Below are 25,433 nucleotides of genomic sequence, written 5' to 3' on the forward strand. Positions count from 1 at the left end.
CCTCCCTCCCTCCCTGCCTCCGTCGGTCCGGGCTCTGAAGGAGAGGCGAGCTTGCGCCGTCGCTTCGCTGAAATCGAGGGCGGATCGCGGTCGAACATGACGGCTAACATCAGGTACAAAAGCCGGATCCCGGTCAAAACAGGTGAGCGAGTTTCCGGGGATCGATTTGTGACCTTCCGGGGGCGGGAGGGGGGGGTTTCCAGCAGTAAACGGTCTCATCTTTGCTGTCTTTTCTGGGCGTCGCTGCTCATCATCCCTGCACCTGCGTCTCCTCCTCATTCATTCTGGGATGACCAACAGAGGACAGCACCGAGGTAAGATAGCATCACTACTGCTTCTAAACGTAGGTCTGGGTTCACACTGAACTGCAAGGCCAGAAAATCATAGAAATAATCATTTGGGGCAGTTGTTACAGTGTCAGATACATTTCAAACAGGCCTTTCTCGGCTTCCATACTCTCTTAGGAAGGTGCACACAGAGGAGGTGCCTTTCATATATAAACGCTTATGTGGAGCAGGTCGAGGCCATGGGGGATCAAGCAGTATAGCAGCATCCTCCGTCCTCTCCATCTTTACTGCCTGCAGAGTCATCAGTCAGATTCAGATGAAGGATTGACCTAAATGTGCACTTTACGTCAAAACAATTCATTAATGGGGCCAGCTGCTGCTGCTGTTTTAGGTGACTACCCTCCTGACCATTGTTCACTTGAAAACCCTTGCAGCCACACATGCCTGCAGGGGAGGTCAGGTCTCTGGTAACCCATCCTCCTCTTCCTCCTCCTCCTCTTCGTGGTGTGTTGATGACAGGGAATGAGGGAGGGGTGTGTGCCGTTCAGATTCTGAGTCTGATAATAGACATCAAGCTAATACATTATTTGAGGGATTTAAATCCACATGGCAAAATAATTTGTGAAGTTGCAAAGTTTATAAATAAATGTATAAAATACGCTTTCTTGCTTCCTCCCAAAGTCCCAATCATAAATTTATGATTATTGCCAAAATACTGCAGCATCCGAGGATGTGCAGAACTGATCTTTGTGGATTTTTTGTTCCTTTCAAATGAGTGACCCTCTAAATGCGTGAATATTTAGGTTTGTCTGATATTTTATTTGATTTTTGTTATAAATCTCCTTTTCAGGGCCATAAACTAAAGAGTTTGTGTCTCAACATAACAGTTTTAGGTGAAATGAGTGATTTAATGTTCCATTTCACACACAAAAATAGGACTGAGCACAGATAAGTGTGAGTGAAAAGCAGAAGCTCTGGCAATTCTACAGGGAACGGAAGAAATTACATTATTGAAATAAAAATGATCACAAGGGATTCAGTTTTAGTCTGCAAGCCAGTCACAATGACTCTTCTTTAAATTTTATCGAGCAAAACATTTTCAAACGCAAAGATAAACGTTGCTTCTTCATTTTGTTAAATTTTATTAATGACACATGTGAAATCAGTTTTTTTCTGTATATCTAAGGTTTAATTTAGCCAATATTAAGCTTTAAATGATCATATATTGTTATAAGCTTATTTCTATAGCTGCTAAGAGTTTGACGTTAAGTCAGAGATGGGGAGCAGTGAGCTGCAGACACAGGGAACCAACCCAACCCCTTCATGCTGAGTTTCAAGCAGTGATCCCATTTTTAGAGTCTTTTGTATGACTCGGCCTGGATTTGAACTCACAACCTTCCAGTCACAAAGTGGACACTCTACCACAAGGCCATTTAGCTGGTGATTTAGGATAAAGTGGTAAAATGATCTTGTGGCATCAAACATCTGAGTGCACATTTTTATTTGTGTTGCATTCAAGGCTTAAGAAATGAAAAAAAAAAAGTTATTCATGTAGGCTGTGTCCGAATCCCTTCACTACTCACCGCATAGTGCACTTTATAGTGCGTTCGCCATTTTGTAGTGCTGTCTGAATCTACAATTCCAACATCGAGTGCCCCTAGAAATTTCCCAGAAGTCTCTGAGAAAAACCAGTATGGATCGATGCTCACTAGATTGGTGAATATAGACCACAATGCATTGCGTTTGAACAATTTTGGTGAAAAATTGGATTTAAATGTTTTTTTTAATAAACCATGAACTTTTTCATCTTCAGAACTCCGTGGATTCATAAACGGTCGTCGTAAAACACTCAGGTCAATTAGAGTTTCACTTCAAGAAATCAATGACGCCATAAATAAAGTAGTGAGCGCGGTGATTTAGGTGGAATTCGGATGTAGCCGTGAAATATAGAATAAACATGATAAATTAGGGAAACCTTTTGGATCAACCTTTTGAGTCCAGTTTTCTTGAAGAACAGAATCCTGTGGATTTCGCTGATGGCGTTTTAACCTTTTGAGCTCTGCTGTTGTCTCTCAAAAACACTTAATCTGCAAAATTCAGGATGAAGATTGACGACAATCTAGAAAACAGACTTTATGAAATCATAATCACACTTTTATTTCTCCTCTTTTCACTCCTCCCTTGACTACACCCAAATCCTTCCCATCATTTCCTTAATCATTCTTCGCCTTTTTAAAAAATCTATTTTCAGCACTTGTGTAGCATCAAGAAGAGGCAGCTTGGCTTGACCTGCCCACAATCCAGCGTGATGACTACTCCATGTGTGGGAGGATTAGCTGAACATTTTCTGTTAAAGGAGGAAGAAAAAAAGTCATCAGTTAAAGCAGCAGATGCTGCTCTGCTAGAAATAAAGGGGAATCAGGCTTTGAAAATAATGTAGGCACCATTAGATAGACAAAAAAAACTGTTTATTATCCTGAGCAAGTACACATATTAAGTAATACGCATAAATAATTACAAGGTTTAGACGAGTGTTGCAGCAAACCTTTGCATTAAATTTGAATCTTATATTTCATTCCAGTCACACATTAATAGCATCACCTGGTCACGTGTTCACCAACTTGTCTTCCTTCAATTCTGCTCCATAAACCTCAGCTGATCCAGACCTCTCCTGCCCACATCATCACTTAAACTTCCTACAGAAAGAGGAAAAGCACACTAATCTATAGAAGAAAGTCACTAAAAGTAGTAAAAAAAACTGTCCATGCAGCAAGTCCTTATTTAACAAGAAATATTACAAAATGTCAAAATCTAGCATTCAAAAAGGGAAAAATAAGCTTTAAAAAGTTAAATGTTAGAGAGAATTATTTCAAATTGAATGCTTTACAGCCTAATAAGTATTTTTTTTGCCAGTTCTATGCAAATGGTTTTTTTTTATTGCAGTGACAAAAAAACAAATGTTATAAGTGGAAATGTCTTATTTCAGAACAAAAAGAGAATCTAGTACAAGTTGGTCCATCTTAACAGAACCTCATAGAATCTAAAACCGACACTTATTCTTAAAACAAGAACCTTTATTTATTTATTTATTTATTTTATTTTTTAATAATGACAATGAATGTTAGCATTTATGTAAGGGTTAATGGCCGACAAAGTGTGGATTATCACTTTTTAACGCACGCTGTGGAAGCCTTAACTGTTCTCCGTTGCTTCCGCGTAGTGCGTTAAAAAAGTGATGCTGCACACTTCGAAGGCCATTAACCCGCTTATACCATGGTCACTTACAAAAGAAATAAATATTAAACAGTTTTCAGTCCTTAATTCTTTTTTTTTCCGATTTGGATAGCTTTTTTTCACAAAAGTGGACTGGTTTTTACGTGGTGCGGCGTGACAAGGCGCCGCACCACCGCTACAGTCAAGATTCAGCAATATATAAATGCTGATCGTCCCGTTAAAATTTTAAATAAAAACAAAGTCTAAATGCCTAAATACCAATCTGCCTATTGGGTAAGAAAGACTATCTTACCAAAAATGGTTTTTTTTCTACTCATTTAGACATGTTATCTTAATTTTTCTATCGAAAAGTTACCTTGATAAGAGAATTTTTCTGAATGAAATTCTAAAATGTTCTAGTTTAACTGTGTAAATGTTACCAGAAAATATCAGCTTTGAGCTTACTGAATTGAAAACATTGAAGTGAGCGGAGAAAAAAAAAAGGTTTTGGAGCAGAATTTTGTTAAGGCCCCGGTTGTAGGTCGTTTCTTCCCCTCACAGTTTACTAAACACTTTGAGACACAATCTTAACTCGATTTCTGTCGACCAAACTGAGCTTTGGTTTTTTTTCTTTCTGACCATTTTTCAATTTCCCTCCTGTGTCTGGACATCCAGGTGCATTTTATATTAAAATATCAGGGATCAATCAGAAATAATTCAGAGAAATCCGTAATTTGTCCAAAAGTAGGAATAATCTGCAGGTGGTGTAGTGGTTAGCGCCTTTGCCTCACAGCGAGAGGGGCCTGTTTTAAATCCCGACTGGGACCTTTTTGTGTGGAGCTTGAGTGTGCTTGCAAGGGTTTTCTCTGGACTCTAAATGACCCCTTGGTGGGCATGTAAGTGTGTGGCCCTGCTACAGACTGCTGACCTGTTCAAGGTCACCAAGGTCACAGCAGCTGGGTTTGCTCCAGCACCCCCATGACCCAAAAGGGATTCAGTGGGTTCTGAAGATGGATGGATGGATGGATGGATGGAATCATCTGCTGGTCTGTGTGTTGTGAGGAAAATAATTTACATTATCTCCTGGCTCCCTTTGACTTTTCATCGTCATATTTTTCATGTTTTTATGCATGTTGTCAAGTTTTATGTGTGAATTTGACTTAATAAAACAAGCAACTGTAGTGACAGATTCATAATAATTATGACGTACATTATTAATCTTTATGTCAGTCATTTTGAACTCATTTTTATCAGAGATGTTGTGGCACTTTATGGAGAAAACAACAATTTTATTGACACAGTTTATCAGTAAAAAGCTGGATTAGAATCAGAAAAAAATATGTTTGTTTTGTTTCGGATTTATTAAACTTCATACACCAAACACCTTCACATCATTTCTCAACATGCAGCAATTGTTTTTTGTCACAACAAAAACACCGAGATGCAATTTTGAGCTTCATTTTCTTCATATATGTCCGTCATCATGAGAAAAATGCCACAAGAACATGTTAATTACACCAATTTTCATAGTTGTGGGTCTTTAAACCCAAAGAAGAGTAAAAGCATAATTCCCAATTAAAATATTTAAAATACTCATTAGGTCTTTCAGAAAGTTTGCCTTTTAGACTTTAATCACATTAATTATTGATTGTAACAACAGGAACTAAACAGAAATGAAAGGGGGTTGGGATCATAACGATGGACATCTACTTTGTTTCATAGAAACTTAATTTTGTTATGTTTTGTTTGAAAAAGGACACCAATGCTTTGCAGTTCCTATCACACACTTCCTGCTGCAGATGGGACCGAAAGAGGACCATCTGCAGAGCGGGGACATCCCGGGGGGTTGGGTAGAAAACAAAAACTGAGATTTTGAGCCCCCCCGATGGAGCTCCTGAGGGGCTGCTCCTCTGCGATCAAGTTTTAATGTGTAAGCAATCTTTTTGATCTGATTTTTGGCACGTGGAAAATATTTCTGTTCATAAAACCACCTGACTTAATGGTTCAAACACATGATTCCCATGCAGTTCACTGAAGTAGCCTTAAACCTGAGTGTCGGTAAAACAGCTTTGTAAAAATAGTTTCAATTTGCTGAACTAATTTTCCATATTTGTGGGTAAAATTGTGACTGAAATAGTGGATTTTCCTCTGATTTTTTGTTTTGTTTTGTTCGGCTAACACACCTTAGCCTGCAATTTCCTGGAGAGGTGAAAAACTTGTTTTGGTGCCTCCGAGATTTTGTTCCCACGGTAACAGCAAGCATCTTTAAGCAGCTTTGGGGTTGTTTATATAACTTCCAAAATGCTGACAATGTTTTTTGGTCTGTTTTTCTTTATTTTGATTTGGGACAAAAGCCCAAATAATCTGAAGGTAACTTGTTTAGAATTCCAGCATAGATTAGTCCATTTACATCAATGCTGGAGTCCTCTCTATTGTGACATATGTCTCAGGTGTTTGGTTAGTTTGTCTATTGTGTTTTTTGGCCACCTAAGTGTGTTTTTTTTTTCCATGCTCCAAACATGCAGATAATGACAACAATCCGGTTGTGTGTGTTTAGTTTCACATATCTGAAACGGCTCACATCCTGGGTCTCCCTTCATTCTCACACCAGGTTTCACTAAGTGGAACCAGTCAACCAGAGTCTCAGAGAAATCTGCTTTAAAATGCTTGGATTTATTTGTCAATAAACATTCTCTTTAAATAACATATAGCTCCCAAAAAATGTCAGATATTTTATCCTCCTTTAATTTACTAAATCAAATTTCTTTCCGGTATTGTGGCACAAAGCTGTTAAATTATTTTAATTATTTGACTAGCTTAAAAGCATTAAGTAAAATCAAATTATTATTATTATTATTGTTATTGAAAAATGTAAAGTCATGTGTGCAAAAATAAGTGTAATAAAATAGAAACGGCTTTTACTAAGCTAGGATAATTGTTTCCATTTAATTTGTTTACCTTTGTGTTTTAAATTTCTTCCTTTTATTTTCTATTTAAAATGCTTTTTTTTTTTTTAGGGTGTGACCATGTAAAAAGAACCCAGACAGGTTTCTGTCACGCACCATTGCATCGTTTAATTTTATGTTAGATTTTCCTTGTTGTACATAAATGTTTTAGTTTATGCATAAATAAATCAAACAAATAAGGATCAATAGTTCAAGCAGTGAAGCCTCTATTTTTTTCATTAATTTCTTTTTTGCGGCTTTATTAAATATCCTTTTTAAATAAAAAATAAAATGTTTTTCACAGAAACAGTTTTTGTTTTCTGTTTTTTTCTTGGATTTTAGTGTTTTGGGTCTCCAAATTTCCAAAACATCCTGTCATATTTACACAAAGTCCAACTTTGCTTTGAGATGTGATGAAACAGCAAAATAGAAAAGATTAGACTGGAGCGGAAGACTTGCTAAATTCCCACAGGATTATGAGGTAGTAATCCTCAAAAACAGCACAAATGTATTTATGTCCTGAGCCCAAAAACATTTCAAGATAACTTTTTTCTCATATGTATATATAAAAAATATATACAAAAAAATATATATATATTTGTCAGTTTGTTTGGATCCCACGGCCAAGCTTCCACAAACATCCCTATAAATAGCAGATGCTATAAATAGGTCAACAATTGCCCTTTAGTGCAGCATTTTCATTGGTGCCTCTGCAATTACATGCTGCCAGATTAGCATGTTAAAGAGTCACATGACAGCAGGCATTTGCGTTTTCGCCGAGCCAAAAAAAAGGAGAGGGGAGTGGTTTTGTTGATTTTTCCTTCTCGTCTAATTCCGTCTGTCCTCTTTCCCGACCCAGCATCAGAGCAACAGCTCCGAGGAATCCTTCAAGGCTTCCTGGGTAAGATGGTTGGCAGAAGACAAGGAGGAGTTTTAGGAAAAGGTCAGATGTGTTGCTCGCTGTCTGGTTGGCCAAACAGTATTTTTACAGATGCTGCATGACCTCAAACCATTGACTGTATAAGAGACCTGGACGAAGTGAGTTTGAGGTCATCCATAGAAAATGGCTCACTTCCAGCTCCAACAAAATTAAATCAATTCAGTTGCCATTATCTTTTAGCACGGACGCCGCCATGTTGGAGCCAGACGACATCAGTAAAGAGTGACTGGTCCGAGTCGGTCAAATGGTGACCACTCCAACCACTTAGAAAGGTGCTTGCTGGGAGTCAAATCAGTGCCAATTCAAAGTGGGTCACACAAAGGCCGAATCCGAATTTCATTCCTTACCTCTACAGCTTTTCCCTACCCCTACATTTAGCCCTTCAAGCGGAGACATATGAAAAAATAGTGTCTTTAAATTCGGATCTTACTAGCGATCGATGAAGTCACGAATAGTCGCCAGCCATCTATGTTAGCGTGTAGCTACCAGCGCTCGGGAAATACATTACATCAGTTTGATCACTTTGAAAAGTCACGCAAAAGCCAAAAGTCTGTAATTACATCCAAATGTAAACGTTTGTGCATCAGAGCACAGCCACGTGAAGAATTTCTCCTCCATGACACAAGCGTGGCGCAGATCACGCCACCGGCAGAGGGATACCCAGCCGTAGGTCGCCACGGCTACCCCTTAAAAGAGCCATTTCCTAACCCCTACATTTGGAGCTATAGGGAGGAACCAGAACGGTAGGGAATGAATTCAGATTCAGCTAAAATCTGTCATTTTATACTGTTAAAACGTGGGGGCCAGGGGGTCCACTTTGGGGCATCTGATTGGCCAGTTTATAACTTGAATAACTTGCACTACAAAAAATATATTGTGAAAAGAATTTGGATTAGCAAGAACATGCCAAAAAGGTATTAGAGCAAGAAAAGGTATTCTGATAAATATAACGACAGAGTAATAGCTGTTTGTTTCTCTTGAGAAATCTATGGGATTTTGGCTTTTTGGAACCAGCGGGTACTTCTGGGAACGCCTGGGGGCGGGGTCACTCAGTCCAGTTCTCATATACGGTCTATACTTCAAAGACAAACCACAATACTTTCTGATTGTTAGTCCTCATAACTTTTTTTTCATTTTTACGGATATGCATGCTATGAAAAATTAGCCAGCCGTTCTCTCTGTCTGATTCTTTAGTCTATGTCTTTAAAAAAAAATTATTATACGTTGCTAAAGTGTGTACTTTCAGTTGTCACCAAATGCATCATTTGCCACAGTTTCACCTTCATGCATGTGGTGAAAACTCTAGAACTCCTTACTTGCGGTTGTTCAAATTAGTCGGCAAACAGTACCATTCAGTCAGACCTCAACAGCAACTGACGAGTTCAATCTTCATCCGACAGCATGTCTTTACAGTTTCAGGTGAGTTTTTGACTGGAGAGGTATTTGAAGTAGTTCTATAAAAAGTTCATTCATGTTAGATTGCCTGGTAATTAAAAATAAACGCTGCTTTCTTGCTCTTTAATTCTGTTTTACATTTCCATTTGTTATTTGTGTTGACTGTTCATATTAAGTTAAAAAAAACATCAAATTCAAATTATTTTATTTGAAAAATGCTAAAACTGGCCTTTTTTTCCCCTGTTGGACAAACAGCTGGGTGGCTGGCCTAGTGCGGTTCTGCACATGCGGAGACCTTTTTATTTAATTTTGATTTCTTTTTGACATATTTCAAAATACAATAAACAAATTGCGCATAAATACATTTATTATCTTAAATCCAAACATATCACAATGTAACAAAGTTTAACAATATCTTTTTACAAAAACAAGGAAATGAAATAACAAAATGATGAACAAAATTAAGATTTTAAATATTACTCAGTCATTGTTTTGGTCAGAATAACCATTCTTGCCCAGAAATCTTTTTCATAACTTTTTCTTGCCAATCCTAATTTTTTTCATGATATTTTTTTCTTTATTGTTTGTTATTCAAGCTATGAACTGGCCAATCAGATGCCTCAGTAAAAGCATGTGGTGCCTGCTGGCCCGCACAGTAAACTTTTGATTTGACAGAACTCGCTTTCAGTGGAAGGTGTATGGACTTCCAACATGCTCACTCCTGATCTGTGACAGTTGTTGCCATAGAAACGTTGACTCAGACCGACTTAGGCCAATAGACCTTTTTCACACTTCCGCATTTTTCGACCGGAAATACGTCAATGACGTGTAAAACAACTTCCTGTTAGCGTAGCAGCAGATATGAAGAATGGCAGAGTCGAAGAGTTGCAGTCTCTGTTGCGTTCCAGGCTGTTCGTCTTCCAACCAAAAACAGCCTTACCTTTCATTTCATTATTTTCCTGTGGATCCAAACCTGAAACCCAAATGGATATAGGCGATCCGAAGAGATGAAGGGCATAGTTTTAATGTAAACACAGGTAGCACCCTCTGCTGCCGGCACTTACTAACTTCGCTCCGGGATTGTGGTGCGGCTGCGTCGTTCGTCGCCTGAAGAGTGGTGTTGCCCCGAGTATTTTCCCTTGGAACAACTTTACTGATCCTTTGAGAAGGGAGTCAGAATATGACAGAACCTCAAACGTCAGGCTATGCAGCTAAGCTGTGAAGATACTAGCGACATGGTGGCTAAGCTAAGACAGTAAAGATGGATCACGACTACGTGACACACCCACCTGCAGGTAAGGTTGTTCATAATGTGTTTGGTTAACGTTAGTCAACTATGTGTACCGTTATTGGATACATGCATTTCTACCTGAACAAATTAATATTTATAATAAAAGATGTTCATGCTCTCACCTATTTTAATTACATGTATTTAATCACTTTTGAGCATTTTGTCATTTTGTAATTTCCTTAACAAAAATAAATGAAATGTATTTGTAATTAAATACTTAACATACTTTTCAAAACATGATTACTGTGTTGTGTTGAAAGGTAGCATTAATATATTAAGACTGATTTTTAATTTCTTTATCTTCACAGGTGCTCTGGATGAGGCTTTGGATTACATCCATGACTTAGAAGCCAAGTTCCTTTGCTGGAGCCAGGAGACGATGTCATGGCGGACAAAAGTTCCTCGTTCAAGACCTCCTAACTGACATTGGATCTAAGATCATCATTCCACCTTTTAAGCTTTCAGCTCAATTCAGCAAGGAGGAAACAGAACAAACCGCAGCCATCACCCGCCTCAGAATTATGGTGGAGTGATGAGGATAAAGTCCTTTCACATCAGGAACTCTCTGTGCCGCTCACACTGATGGGCAGTGTGAATCAGATCTGGCTTAACCGCCGTGTTTTGGCAAATTATCATGGACTTTTTTGTTTTGAAGAGTGAATTAATGTTTGGTATGTAAATAATGTATAATGTGCAAATAGTATGGAAAAATTTAGTGTTTCCACATATTCTTAAAATCTAATTAAATATAATTGTTATATTCGTAATATTTTTCTGTTGAAATGTGACTGACTACACAAAAAAATTAGATGAACAAATAAAACAATTTTGGTCAAAATTGTGCCTCGTTTAATTTTTTGGTATGCAAATAACATCAAACATTTACAATAAAAAATAACATTACAGATCAACAGTAAGACAGAAGGCTGAACTGATTGTTAAAGACAAGATAAGTGTAATTTAAGGTATGCATTCATGCATTTGCCACAATATATATCCAAGTTCTCTTTCATTCCATCTCAGAAACCCATCCAACACAACCATGAGAGGTTGGGGCTGCACCTGGCATAATCTGCTTCCAGATGCCATCATATGGATCTGGCTGTGGTCCTACACAAGAGAAACACAACACACAAAAGTTAGACATAAGTGCATAACTACATTTCAATTTAATTCATTATATCTGCTGTAACCATAATTTGGTTAGTCATAAGATTAAAAAAAAAAAAACTTAACTTGCTCACAAAGCAACAAAAAGTTAATCACCTGTATGCCTTGTACAGTGTGGACCTCTGACCGTCCCTGCCAACTGTTTTGGGTTTTTGCACCATCAGCTCACTAACCGGTTCAGGATGGATTCCCTTATAAGTAAAAGGCAGAAAGCAATTAAAGTCTGTAGTAACTACTTGGGGTGTTTTTATAATAATTTAGAGTTGTTATGGATACACATACGTTCTTAAAAAATGACAATATGATCACAAACCCACCTGTGCCATCTTTGCAAGCCACTCGTGCAGGCCAGGGGGGTGGAGCAGCCTGCAGACCCAGCTGTGAATAATGTGCGGTCTGGAACAGGATGGCAACTATGTGATTGCAAAATCTTTTAGCAGCCACACAACTGCAGACGAAAGCTTTCAGGTTGGCACTTTCTGCGTCCAGTGATATCTAGACACAATAAATTATATAGGTTAAAATTAGGACATACTTATGTTACTACATCAATGTTCAGAATGACATGAAACTATAACTGTCAATAGGGTGACCAGATTTGAGTTTGTAAAAAAGAGGAGTGAAGTGAGTTTGTGAGATATTTCATCGAGAGTAATTGGTGTTCAGAGCTGCATACATGAAGCAAATATAATTACATTTCATCTATGTTCAATGTTATTTTATTATATAAGTATCAAAAGAGAGGACATGTCCAGGAAAAGAGGACTTCTGCTCACCATACTTTCAGAAAAATAATACTAGTAAGTGAAGAAAGTGCCGCAACCGCAGCAAAATGAACACGCATACGGGCAACTTAACATTTCTTATTTACAGCTTCACCAAATTTTTGGGTGTTATGTTAATCTCATGCCTTTTCACTTAAACATACACACAACATATTCACTGCGATGCCTTATATTACAAATTAATAACACCAGGATTTACAGTTGACGTAAACACACAGAGTTACCGGTGATGCGGCTATGGCTAAAGCTAGCTGAAGCTTACCTTGGTAATGGTGGATAAACTCTTCGTGGACGAATTTATATCCCATGTCCAATTTGTTTCCTTTAGTGGACGATTGCATCTTCACACTCTTCATCACATCGGTGCTGGTGAACTTCGGAACACAACTCAGGCTCTTCGAAAACACTCTAGGCTCTGCCATTCCTCCGCCAGCGAAGCACAAACCGGAACTAGGTTTACACGTTGATGACGTACTTCCGGTTTTTGCGAAAAAGGTCTATTACTGTCTTCTGGCTCCAGCATTTTTCTGCCTGTATCGCAGAAAAATGGCGACTGAATTGATTTCATTTTGCTGGAGCCGGAAGGAAAGCATTTTCCATGGGTGATGTCACATGTACAATTATTTCTGCTCCTAATTACTTAATTGGTAATTTGAGCTAATATCTAGTGAGCTGTAAATGTACATTCACTTGTCTTTTTTCTTTGAGCTGCTATGATGAGTGAATTTCTCCCTGTGAGATAAATAAAGTTGAATTCAATTGAATTTAAAGCTGTGCAGGGTAAACAACAGCTTTTTTGTTTTGGTATGTTTCTTCTCAGCTCCAAAACTGTTTTTTGCAAGATTTTCGTTTTATTCTTTTTCAAATCAAAGCTGTTTGTCTGCGTAGTTTTCTTGGACTGTTTGAACATTATCAGTGGGGCGTGATGCTTTTAGAGACAGACTGCTCTTGTGCTCCTTCTGGCACTGAACTCGAGTGCTGTGACACTAAGAGGGTTGCTTCCTAAAAGGACAACTTTGAATGAGCGAGAGGAAGAATCTGAGAGCTGCCTGCTGCTGACTGACCGACTGATCGATGCTGTTTCTGCGGGAAGAAAAAAAAAAGCAGTCAGCCTGAGAAACAAGAACCGTTTTATCCACTTTGAAGGAAAAAAAGAGCATTTTTATCAAGACATTTTTAATTGTATACATCCAATGAGATCATTTAAAAGTAGCAGGGCTCAGAAAGCGGAATTGATTTGTTATTTGCAGAGAAAAAAAGCATCCACTTCAGGCTTTAGAGTTAAAAAAATTGTACTTTGAATCTATAGTCAAGATGAACTTTCATTTTCATGTCTGCAGAAATATTCTTTAATTATACGTTGAATTAGTTTTAAAGCCATTTTCTCCTTTTATATATGTTCACACCAGCCTGTGATTTTCAGTAAGCAATAAAAAAAATTTAAAAAGTGGTGAATAGACCAGCTGAGTATTTTGGGTAACTTTAGACCAAAATGAGTTGACGTGCAATAGCGGGTTTCTGTCACCGACACTTTCACTTTCCAACATTGATAGCTCCTTAATGTTGGGCCTTTCCTTCCCCTCAAAACAGCTGGCACTAAGCTCTTTTAACCCTATGACCTTTAGAACAAGGCGGAGGATATAAAGGACAGACTCTAAATCAAGGAATCTGTAAAGACCCATTCCGATCATCTATTGATCTATTTTAAAAGCGTTCTGAGTGTTTTTTTTTCATTACGATTAGTTTTTTTAGCCTAAATCAACCCCCCCTTTCCCTCCCTGTTGTTGAGAGCTCTCTGTTTACAGTCTTACCTGCTAGCTTACAGCACCTCACACCCCCAACCCAACTTTAACAGGGCAGTAAAAATAGCGAGCAATACTGGAGCAATCCAGCCGTACAGTTTTGAGCCAGAAGCCACCTCAGACGAGGAAAACAAAGACGTACAGGGATCTACCCGTCTACAACTGGATGCATCAGAATGGAGCGGAGCAGGAAGCTTGTGGCCCACCCTGCGTATTTACTGGCTCTTTTTCAGACTGCTTTTTTCCTCTGCTCCTGATTCTCAAAGATTTGAACAAAGAAATATTAAGAAACGAAATTATGAGCTTAATTTTTTTGACACATGTCCTACATCATTAATAAAATGCCACAAGAACATGTTAAAAACAACAAAAACAAAACTTTCATCAGAGTGAGTCTTTAAAACTGAAAGTTTCTCAGAAGGTTTAATCTGTTTTAGAACAGAGACATAAAATGTTAATTCCTCTTTATTTATTATCTTGCACATTTGTTACTTAATGAAAAGTTGAAGAAAATGAGAAAATGAAAGAAAATGTGTCCTTCCTAGATTCTTTTAAATAAATGTAAAATGTTGAGTGTCACATCGAGGGCGTGTCATTGGTAGAGGTTGACAGCTGGACACTGAGAGGAGGTGTCAGTGGGGGGTTTAGCCAGCGAGCTATTGTAAAACCATCTTAAGACATCTGCTCTTCTCTTCTATTATTCAAACACACCCTCCCTCCTCTCTCCCATTAATCTCTAACCCAGTGTCTCCACGCTTTGTCATGCATCCTGCATCTTTTTCTCCCAACACCGCACATCTCTGGGACTTTGTGTCTTTGTTTGAGCTTGAAAAATATTTGTTTTGTCCAGGCTTCTGAAATCTCAAACCCTAAAGTTTTCAGAGCTCTGTCTCCCTCGTGTGGTGTTGGGCGAGCCACTCGTCCTCCAGCACCACACAGCGTCCGCTGGAGGGAAGAGAAACTTCTTCTTTTTCAGAGAACGTTTCAATTCTGCTGCCCACATTGTGCGTTTAGTCAGACACACCCATCGTGTCCACACACAGACACGCACACACACCACCGCCACTGTCACATCTGGAATCAATTGGTTGCAGCCTCTGTCATGAAATTCCTCTGGTACCTCCACGCACACACACACACACACACACGCTCCTAAAGTGTCCGGGGGAGACGAGCATTGTGGCCCGTTTCCTTTGCATCATTTTCAGTCTAGACCTGCTGTTTCAGCCGCAGCCAGATTACTGCTGCCCACACAACACGCACGCCTGCATTTCTTTCAGCGCGAACCGCAGCTCAATATTCAAAAGGTCTCAAGAATTTACAAAACATCATAATAATGGATTGATAAAGCGTAAAAACAGCTTTTCCACTAGCAGACAGCAGCAGCACTGCAGAAGCCAGGATGTCAATAAACCGGGATTAACCCAGAGATTAGATTAATTATTCAAAATGGATTAAACGTGAAGAAAAATCTGCTTTAGACCTGCAGATTAAATTCAGATGTGAATTAAAATGCATGAATTTTAGCTAATTTCACAACTTTCCATTAATTTATTGTTATTAATTTTTGCAAATGGTACCCAGAAACAATGCTTTCGAGGTTTATTTTGCACTTTCACTTTAATTTGAAACCTGTTTTCTCACTTTCAGCTCATTTGACAATGATGCAGAAATACAAAGCCCTTTCTGGGCCTAAAATGTTGTGATTTGTCAGGCTGAAGTTTTTCCTACTGCTGGAAAAACCTAGAAGATGCATGGAGGGAAAAATGTGGAAAACCTCCACAGACCTTCCCACAGCAAAGTATAATGTCCCAACCTCATGAACTCATTATCTCTACTGTAAAATACTTTAGATGCTTTGCAAATGAGTGGCACAAGGGAAGCAAAGAGTTTACACTGAGAGAAGTCCAGTGAAAAGATTCCAGGGTCTAGTCTGCTTTAAGTGTTGTGTCAGCAGAAGGCTGCCTCTGCAGATGTGCAGCTCTCTGTGCAGCAGAAGGTGGCAGTAAACTGGTAGCATGTGTTCTGACGGCTGACGCAAAGGTTTTTATTCAAATTTGAAACCATGATGGGTTTGGAATGTGACGAAACTCTATGTCAACTTCAGGTTGCTGTTCGCTGACAGAGCATTGATCTGGTTTCATTAAACTGTATTAACCAGAGAAATCCAATGCTGTGAAATCTCTTCTGCAGCAATAGGTCATGTGATCCCCTCACATCACATCCAGAGAGTTCAGTTGGAGGAGAACTTCCAGATGTTTGTCCCAAACAGTTCATATCTGAGTTTGTGTGGCTGATTTTAGGGTCTTCACAGAACGGAATGATAGAAATCCAAACATCAAAATTATCATTTTTTATGTGGCTTTTTATTTGTGCAAATCTTCTAAAGGCAGGAGGAAACCATGCTTGTAGGAAAATTTTGAAAAAGAATGACTTTACAAGGTCTGTTTACTATGATGGCATGTTTGGTGCCTCTATTTGTACCTTTTTTGGTTTTTGTGATCTCAATTCTTTTGTTCCAAGTACATTAACTTTTAGGGAACTTCTAGGTGACTTTTCTTCAATCTAGTCTAAATAAAATTAAAATAAATTAACCAGAGCCAAACTATAAATGACATAGACTGGTAGCTTAAAAGTTTCTTTCTGACATTTCTGCGTTTTGAGTTCAAAATTGACTTAAAAATATACATTTAGCTTTTAACTTAAAAAGCCAAGAACAATTTTCCTCTGTGCTTTTAAAGTTAAATTAACACTATTTTGTTAGTTTGTTTACTTTTGGTAGCAACAGCAGCCAAAAAATGAAAATAAAAAATTGAAATACATAATAAAATAATTTTATTTTAGGCTTAATCCTTATCCCAGGATGTCATTTTAAAAGAGTAAAGCGTCCCACTTTGTTGAGTTTTACACTTAAAAACCGGCCTCCTAGAAAAAATTCTTCAATTTGGAAAACTTCTTTAAATAAGCAAAATATTCAAGAAACCCCTGCTAGAGGTAGTAGGAACAATTTGCCAATGGGATAAGAAAACAGTCTTTTAGCAAGATTTTTTTTTTTATATATAATTGTAGTCACTATATTTTCTTAAAGAAAGTTAATTTTCCTTTTGAAAAACTTTCTGGATAAGATTATTTTTTGTTTAAGACAGAAAAAAGGACAATTTTTCTTGACACAAGGATCTTTTTTACTTTTTAAGATACAGATGTTGCAGTGATTATGTGTGCGAGTGCTCCAAATTGAGACATTTGACCTATAAAATTCTATATTTTGGTGTAAAAGTTACAATTTTTCATCTTCCTGACAAAAATAAGCTCTATATGAGTCCAAAAAAAATCATCGTTCAGACTCATATTTATCTTTTTTAGTAAGAACCCCCTCCAATAAAAAATGTTTTTTAACATGTTCTTGTTACATTTTTCTGAAGATGGGGGACACATATAAAGAAAATTATGACTAAAACTGTACGGCTGGATATCTCCAATATTGCTCGCCATTTTTGCTGCACCGGTAATGTTAGGTTGGGGTTTAAAGAGCTGTTTGGGAGGTGACTGGAAAGTTTTACTTGGAGTTGTTTGGTCATCTGCGTTGTGCACTTTTACCTGCGGTTTTCAGTAAAAACAGAAAGCTGGTGTCACCTTCAAGCCACAGGTCAGCTCACACAATAACTCGCCGGCGTCTTGACAGACGACTTTGTTAACTGGAGTCCCTGTCAGCCTCCCTGCATCTGTCCACACTTGTAGTGTCTGCCTATCACGTTTGTTTGCACAGTCAAGTTCGAGCAAGTTATTATCTGTTTCTCTAACAAAGAAAAGCATCTCCTTTTTGTGTCTGTCAGGCTTTCCCTGTGAGCCAGCAGTCATTTGTCTGAGAGTACAGATTTATTTTTTTAAGCGACTGAGCTGGGGGAGGGAGCACAAGTCCGATGAATGACTTTCTTTTAGACCATGGCCTCCTCCATCCCTCCCTTGTTTCCTCCCTCAAATTGCCATCTCTCTCTGCCCTTGCCTCCCTTCCCCTCACAGTGAGAATTCATCCGTACCTGTCTGAACAGGGAGAGCCGGGTTGCTTCAGGGCAGAAGAAGGAGAGAATAAAGAAAGAAGTTGGGTAACAAAGGAAAAAAAGAGGGAGTGTGTGAGGAACGTATTTAAAGAGAGCAGGCAGGAAAGGAGTGTGGTGTAAACGAGTTTATTGAGGTCTGGAGTCGTCAGATCTGCTTTTTCCCCCGGTCGCTTCTGGGCTGCTCCTAAACTTTCTGGAAGCTGGGGCTATTTCGGTCCTCCAGAGTTGGAGCGGTTTAGGATGGATGCCATCATGCTGCAAGAGAAACTGGTGGAGCGGCTCCTGTGCCCACGAGTGAGAACCGCCAGGCAGAAGGTAAAGAGTTTGATTTGGGGACAGAAATGTGTGCAGACTTAAAGAACTTTGGGAGCTTAAACAGAAATCCTAATTAATAAGTGGATTACCGCATGTGATTAGCATTAAAGTGAAGCTGTTTGGACTCTTCTGCAGGGTGAGAGTCGCTGCAAAATGCAGTTTTTTTTCTGCTTTCACTTTTTTATGAGCCTGAATGCTGTGTGTGTTTTTAACGTTCCCACTAGGGCGCTGTCAGAAAATCTCCCGACAAGTTATGACAACATGAGAGGACCCCTCGCTGTGTGTTTTGGGAATGAAAAAGAGCTTTTCAGGGCTGCTGAATGAGGCTTCTGTCTGTGTGTGAATGCTCTCCATGAGACTGGAGTGTGTGTGTTTGTGTGAGCACATGTCAGCGTGCAGCTCTGTGGGGCAAAGATGACACTCTGCTCGATGCAGGAGTGAAGGCTACTGTACCACATCTGAATGGGAGGCTGGTATCCTGTGGTCCCCTTTGTGTTTGTGAGGTTTAGTGGAAAGTCTGGGGTTCTGCTTGTTCTCAGCTGCACCCAGAGAGGAATGCTGTGCATGTGTTTGTCCATGCATGCTACACTTGTATTATCTAACCTTCACTTTCCCACATGCTTTTACCTAAAACAGGGGTCTCCAGCCTGCAGAGGCTCCTGTGACTCTCTTACCCTTCCACTGTTGCTCTCTGGTTAAAAAAAGAATTTAAAAAAGATTTCAATTTTAAAAGCAACTAGGAAGTAAAAAGTAGGTAAGTAGTAAAATTAAAAAAGTACACTAACTCAAACTTTATTCTAGTGATTTACAAACATTTGACAGTAGATTTTTATGTCCCACAGAGACTCAATCGGAGGTCAATAAGCACAACCAGAATTATTTCTAAAGGGCGCCCCATATTATTAGATTAATTTTCTATATTTGAACAAATTCAAGGATTTTCAGTGTGCCTCATGGTTAGAAAAATACGGTAAGGGTCACTTATTTAGCCCCGATTTATTTTTAGTTTGACAGATTTGTGAATTTCTGGCTGAGATGCACCACAAATGGTAAAATAAACAGTGTCTTTTAAAATCATTATTACTGCTGACATTACACTACCTCTTACTACATTTCCTGCAGTTGAGATGTGACCCAGCATGTCTTTTATTTTGAAAGGAAGTCATGTGAACGTCTGTCAAAAGTTATAAACTATTTGATACTTAAACAATATGCAATTTCCTCTATTCGTGTTTAAGTTTAACTTGTGCATTAAAAAATGTCATTTATTTTTATCATAATTGTAACAAGATACGAACTAATCAGTGTCTTATTTTTCTAAACGTGGAAGTAAGAATTTGTGGCTCCTACTGGGTTTTGGTCAGTAAGAAATCGACCTGGATGGCTCTTTAAGGGCTTAAGGTTGCAGACCCCTGACCTAAAGGATCAATAACAAGTGAAATGAGCCAAACATTGATTTCAAATACATTTCCATGTCATCTTAACTATTATTTTAGAATATCTTATCAAAAATGGTGCATTTAATCTCACATACATCCAAGAAGGCAGGTATAACTACATTTAGGCTGCCCATTTTTTCAAGATTTTTTACTGTTTCTTTTATGTTTTTATATCAATCAGCCGATTAACTTCTCTCACAAAAATGGATTGTTCCCAAAACTCATTTTCTTTTTGTTTTCTTCTGGAATTTGATGTTATCTTCACTTTAAACTTTATTTGCAAAACACTGCAATCAATTTATTGAAAAAAAACAAACCGAATGGAAATAATTGATTTGCATAAACTCTGTCAACTTTTCTACTGATTAGTTCTGTTTCTGGGTTTTTTAAGCCAATTTTCTTTCCTGAATATAAAACTTTGATGCATGGAGAAGGTCTGGATCTGTCGATATTTAATTTAACAAGACACAAGCTGCACATTAGTTTCAAGGACACTTAAGCACACGTTAACTGTTCGTCAGTTTTTATAATGGGAGTAAATGAAACATTCTGGCTCCTGATATTGACTTGATCTGCTAGTTTGTGCAACTTTTGCCAAAAAATCCCCACAACTTTCTGCCAAAATAAAGACACCTGAGAATAAAGGACAGCAGTGTGAAACCAGGCCCATATCATAAAAATCATTTTAAATAAATTAGTGGATATTTTTTTTAGGTCAAATGATTCAAAATCCGGAGTATAAACGCATACAAGTGATTCACCAATGAGTTGTATTTACCAAAGTCTGGAAACATTATTAACTTTTCATAACAAAACCTTTTAATTTAAAACTTTTTATGCTAAATATTGTTTGTCTTAAAAGGAGGTGGCTATTTATTTAAGTAAAGAAAAACATAATTTCTGAATAATTTAATTACATTCTTGCAATCTGTGTGTATATATATATATATATATATATATATATATATATATACACATATTTCTCTCTCAATTGACTCTTTCAATTGGCTTTATCTGTTTCCTTTGCAGTTGTGCGAAGCCTTGAATTATTATTGCAAGAAAAAGTTCTGATAATTGTTCCTTTGTGTCTTCTTTGTTTGTGCAGGAGAAACAGTATGTTGGTTTTGCAACTCTGCCCAATCAGGTTCACAGAAAGTCTGTGAAGAAGGGATTTGATTTCACGTTGATGGTGGCAGGTCAGTTCCTGTTTGATTGTGCCCTCTTGAAAAAAATCTCAAACTTTCTGCTGAAAGTTGCTGCACAGTTTCAACCTGAGTCATGGACGTCGTGATGTTCAGCTCTGGTTGTCTTGCAGAATTTGTCAAATAATTTTTGCCAATAAAGTTTTAAAACTTTGTTGTTCTGAAGGAGAGTCTGGGATGGGAAAGTCCACTCTGGTCAACAGCCTCTTTCTCACAGACCTCTACAAAGACAGGAAGTTACTGAATGCTGAGGGTGAGTCAGAAACTCCTTTATTATCTTCATCATGACATTGTCATCTGTTTCATCGTTTTGCTCTCAGATGAAGTATTTCTATTCAGGGAGTCTGTAGCTGCAAACTAATGTCAGATGTTTTTGTTTTTATAGTTGAGGGAGAGTTGTGTTAAAATCTTGTCATTCTCTGTTTTTGCTTGTGTGGACGCTTTGCAGAACGCATCAATCAGACCGTTGAGATCATCAAACACACGGTGGACATCGAGGAAAAAGGAGTGAAGCTCAAGCTGACCATAGTGGACACGCCGGGGTTCGGTGACGCCGTGAACAACAACGAGTGGTGAGCCTCAGCTGATCTCAGGAGAACCTTGATGAAGACGATGCTCATGTGTAATGCGGCTGATGTGTGTTTGTCAGCTGGAAGCCCATCACAGACTACATAGATCAGCAGTTCGAGCAGTATTTCCGGGACGAGAGTGGACTGAACAGGAAGAACATCCAAGACAACCGAGTCCACTGTTGTCTGTATTTCATTCCTCCTTTTGGACATGGGTAATCTGTCACATTTGCACATATTTATGAACATACAAGTATGGTAGAGTGAGGCATTTCCTGTCTGGAAGCAGAGTCAAAGGTCTGCAGAATTTCAGTGTTTTCCCGCTGCATGTGTGTCTGCAGGCTGCGTCCTGTTGATGTGGAGTTCATGAAGGCTCTTCATGAAAAGGTTAACATCATTCCTCTCATTGCAAAAGCTGACTGCCTCACTCCCAACGAGATAAAGAAGCTGAAAGACAGAGTGAGTCAGAAGCCTAAAACTAGCTAATTTCTTTCTGCAGACTATATACTGACCTCCTTGTGTGTTTGCGTGTGTTTGTGTGACTCTGCTTTCAGATAAGAGAGGAAATAGACAAATTTGGGATCAAAGTGTACCAGTTTCCCGAGTGCGACTCGGATGAGGATGAAGAGTTCAAACAGCTCGACAAAGAACTTAAGGTAAATTTAGACGAGTGAAGTTTGGGTAATTTATGCCGACTGGCTTTTCTGATAAAAAAAAAAAAACATCACTTCAAATGATTCCTTACATTTTCCTTACATTCTTAATTTGTACCTTATGAATAAGTTGATTGATTGATGAAACCAGAAATTATTGATAAAACTAGTGTCATTTTAGTTATTGAATGGGATTATACAAACTCACTTCTTCCCACTCCTTTTCAAGCAATAAATCAAGCTCTACTTGACTTTAGTTAATGACCACTATATTTATGTGACTTAAGTGTCCCTTTGTTTTGTTGTTTGTTTTTTTGTGTCTGCATTTCATCATTTCTGTAATGAGTTTGATAAATCTCTGTGAACTTTTTATTGTATTGACTACAATTAATGCTTAAATAGAAAAAAACATCAAGTCAAATAAAAAAACCTATTCCCCTTTTCATTACTCTTTTAGTCACATTTATGACACAAATGCACATACATAAAAAAACTGCACCTTTTTTAAACTGTTATCTAAAAAAATCAAACTTTTTTAAAAAGAATTTAAATTAAAAATTCACAAGACCAGTCATTTGATTGCATTCTACATGTTATTTGCAGGGCTAAATACATTAAAAAACATTTTATTTTAATAAAATGTGTTATTTTTTGTAAACAATTGCCTAGGAGTATTTTTTCCTATTTACAATTGTTCATAGCCTGAAAGATGTAGTTGATGCTGTTGTAAACTTTTTTTTTCTTTTATGTATACTGACAGGAAAAAAAACAATAATTCATTCATTTTTTTGTTTTACTTGTTTTGTTTTGTTTCTCTAATTTTGTATATTCGTTTTTTGGTCACTCTTAGTTGCTGCTAATCAAAATTAACAAATGAGTAAAGAAGTAAATACATAAATGTCAAATTCACTACAGAATAAAATTGCTCTTGGGCTCGACTTTAACCCTTTCAAAACCTTTCAACTGGCTTTGAATGATTTTGGTGTTTTACCTCTTCTTTTATTTATGGGAAATGTAAATACTCCTGAGTAATAAAACCTTACAAATAATTTTCAGATGTTAAATAAGGGGCCTGGAGTGTTGCTGCTAATTAAAGTTTTGGATTAGTCAAAAATTATACAACTTTCATTGAATGTTAACCAAGCAAAAATACTTCATCTGCACATCTTGGCTAAAAAGAAGGCTCTTTGACCTCCATTAAAACCACTTTTTTAAAATCTGGCTGTCATTAAAACCAGTCATGATGTAAAGACAGAAAAAGAACAAAACTATTTATTTAAACCAGGTCATTTTCTTGGTCTGAGGATGACATTTGCTCTGTTTTTCTTGCAGATTAATCACACATTTGCCCCCTAATTCAGAGGATTATTGAGCACGTTGTTCTCAGTTTTGAAGCCTTGCAGCTGAAAGAATAGAACATTGTTGTTGAGGCAGCTCATGTGTTGCATGTAGAAGCACATATTTTCTGTTTTACACAGCAAGAATTTGCCTGCTCTGCACTGAGGTGGAGCGATAAGATTCAAATGAATGTGGTTTTTATCCTTAAAGCCTCTGAAGAAATAAATTCAATCAGGAAAGCTACATGTCTAGATAATCCACAAAGTTCCTCACAAAGGGCCATTTCATGTGGTAGTAAGTGCTTATTCTGAAGGAAAAAAAACACTTCTTAAAAAGAGTGTAATGGCAGACATGGAGCAGTCTCAGTGGAAATTGTTTTCTGCAGTGCAAAAACAGGCTTCCAATAGATCAAAAATGCATAAAATTAAAAAATATTTCTTTAAAAAAGCTAATTAAAATCTGCCAAAGGGGAAGGAGAAATAATCTTACCAAGAAATCCTATTTTAAGAAAAAAATTCTATCTACTAAAACATGTTTTCGTAAACTAAGATTATTTTTGCTGTAAAAAAACTTTATTGATAAAGGTTTTTTTTCAAAATCGTTTTTCTTAAAATGAAATATTTGAGTGTGGAGCTCACTTTTTAGTGGTATCGTTGTGTAAAAAACAAATCTTCACATTTAGATAAAAGAATTATTTAAAACAAAAGGACTTGCAGGTGTAGCATAAAAAGGGTCTAATAATAAACTTCAAAAACTTTTTTACTTTAAAAAAAACTTCTCCAAGTAGTTTCTTAGCACCATATTTTACGAGATTACTGAAAGAAAAATGTTACTGATCAACATTTTAGTTGATCAGTAACATTTTTATTGTCAGTAATCATAGTTGTTGTCATCACACTTGCAAGAAGATTTTAACAAGTTTAAATAAATTCATTTGAAATATATTTTTAGAAACAAAAATAACTGAATGACAATGTCCACTTTTCATTTTTTGTATCTGATACTTCCTGAATGAAGACATATAGATGCTTAAAGGTCATAAATGGATGTGTTTTCGTTCCATCTCCTGAGAGATGATGGCTGTGCAGTCGCAGCATGAATTGCTCACCTCACCTGCACCACCTTTGCGCTTGTCTCAACATTTGCGGACATTCTTCTCTTGAGCTGCTCTGTGTCATTGAAAAAAACAACCTGCCCTATTGTGTGTGCAGGAGTGCACGCCATTCGCTGTGATTGGCAGCAACACGGTGGTGGAGGCACGAGGACAGAGGGTCAGAGGGAGACTGTACCCCTGGGGGATTGTTGAAGGTATGTGAACTGGTCTGAACACAAATGGCTTCCAGCATCAACAGCCTGGGATTTTACTGAACAAACAACTTTTTCTCCTCAGTGGAAAATCAGTCGCACTGTGACTTTGTAAAACTGAGAAACATGCTGATTCGTTCTCATATGCACGACCTCAAAGATGTGACCTGCGACGTGCACTATGAAAACTACAGAGCGCAGTGCATCCAGGAGATGACCAGGTCAGAGAGTGTGAGAGGAGAAGTGTGAGAACGAGAAGCTTTTTGTTTTCTAAACATCTTGGCTGCTTATGCTTGCAAAATGTCACTCAGAGAACGTCCTTCTCGTTTTTCCCCACGTCGTTTCTGCAGCAAACTGGCGCAAGACAACCGGATGGAGAGTCCCATCCCCATCCTGCCGCTGTCCACTCCAGACGTGGAAACTGAAAAGCTCATAAAAATGAAAGACGAGGAGGTATGGCGCATCGTCTTTCGCCGTCCTCAGTATTTTTATGCTGAGCTCCCATCATTAAACGCCTGGAATAAAAAACTGTAGCGCTGAGCAGAGAGTCAGAGTCCTACTGTTTTCTTTTAAGTGTCCAGAAAATATTACCTGTTTGGTATTTCAAAAAGGAGTCAAAGTGAACAGAATGCCAGGAAATATATGCAGGTTTGAACTTCACTTTAGTCATACCAGAACAGAGAAATCAGACTCAGGAAGAGTGATGCCCACTGCCAGGTTGAAAGA

At 37.9% G+C, this 25,433-nt stretch overlaps 1 protein-coding gene and 1 long non-coding RNA gene across 15 annotated transcripts in view; one reads left to right on the forward strand and one right to left on the reverse strand.

Annotated features, from left to right (window-relative positions):
• The window catches only part of septin5a (septin 5a), a 28,626-nt gene continuing 3,193 nt past the window's right edge, over window positions 1–25,433 (forward strand). Inside the window, exons 1-12 of one of the 13 annotated variants that reach the window (XM_078953242.1) lie at window positions 21–142; window positions 301–314; window positions 7,305–7,388; window positions 20,746–20,836; window positions 21,009–21,095; window positions 21,291–21,414; window positions 21,492–21,626; window positions 21,753–21,870; window positions 21,966–22,067; window positions 24,614–24,710; window positions 24,793–24,928; window positions 25,058–25,160. In XM_078953242.1, coding sequence (XP_078809368.1) covers window positions 20,827–20,836; window positions 21,009–21,095; window positions 21,291–21,414; window positions 21,492–21,626; window positions 21,753–21,870; window positions 21,966–22,067; window positions 24,614–24,710; window positions 24,793–24,928; window positions 25,058–25,160 — 912 coding nt within the window. In that variant the 5' untranslated portion in view covers window positions 21–142; window positions 301–314; window positions 7,305–7,388; window positions 20,746–20,826. Of the gene's footprint in view, window positions 143–300; window positions 315–7,304; window positions 7,389–8,663; window positions 8,805–17,823; window positions 18,202–20,745; window positions 20,837–21,008; window positions 21,096–21,290; window positions 21,415–21,491; window positions 21,627–21,752; window positions 21,871–21,965; window positions 22,068–24,613; window positions 24,711–24,792; window positions 24,953–25,057; window positions 25,255–25,433 lie in introns of those variants that run through there. The other 12 variants (XM_023958279.2, XM_078953238.1, XM_023958277.2 and 9 more) reach the window with 12 other exon arrangements.
• LOC144994617 (uncharacterized) lies at window positions 10,898–12,429 on the reverse strand. Of its 2 annotated transcripts, XR_013658206.1 has the most exons (4): window positions 12,289–12,429; window positions 11,559–11,637; window positions 11,338–11,432; window positions 10,898–11,181 (listed from the first exon to the last, which is right to left on the reverse strand). It is a non-coding gene; the product is annotated as an uncharacterized LOC144994617 (long non-coding RNA). The 2 variants fall into 2 exon arrangements; XR_013658205.1 differs by lacking the exon at window positions 12,289–12,429 and having other exon boundaries at window positions 11,559–11,709.

Source organism: Oryzias latipes, chromosome 9, assembly GCF_053564925.1.
Source record: "Oryzias latipes strain Hd-rR chromosome 9, Olatipes_Hd-rR_3.1".
Taxonomy (NCBI): Eukaryota; Metazoa; Chordata; class Actinopteri; order Beloniformes; family Adrianichthyidae; genus Oryzias; species Oryzias latipes.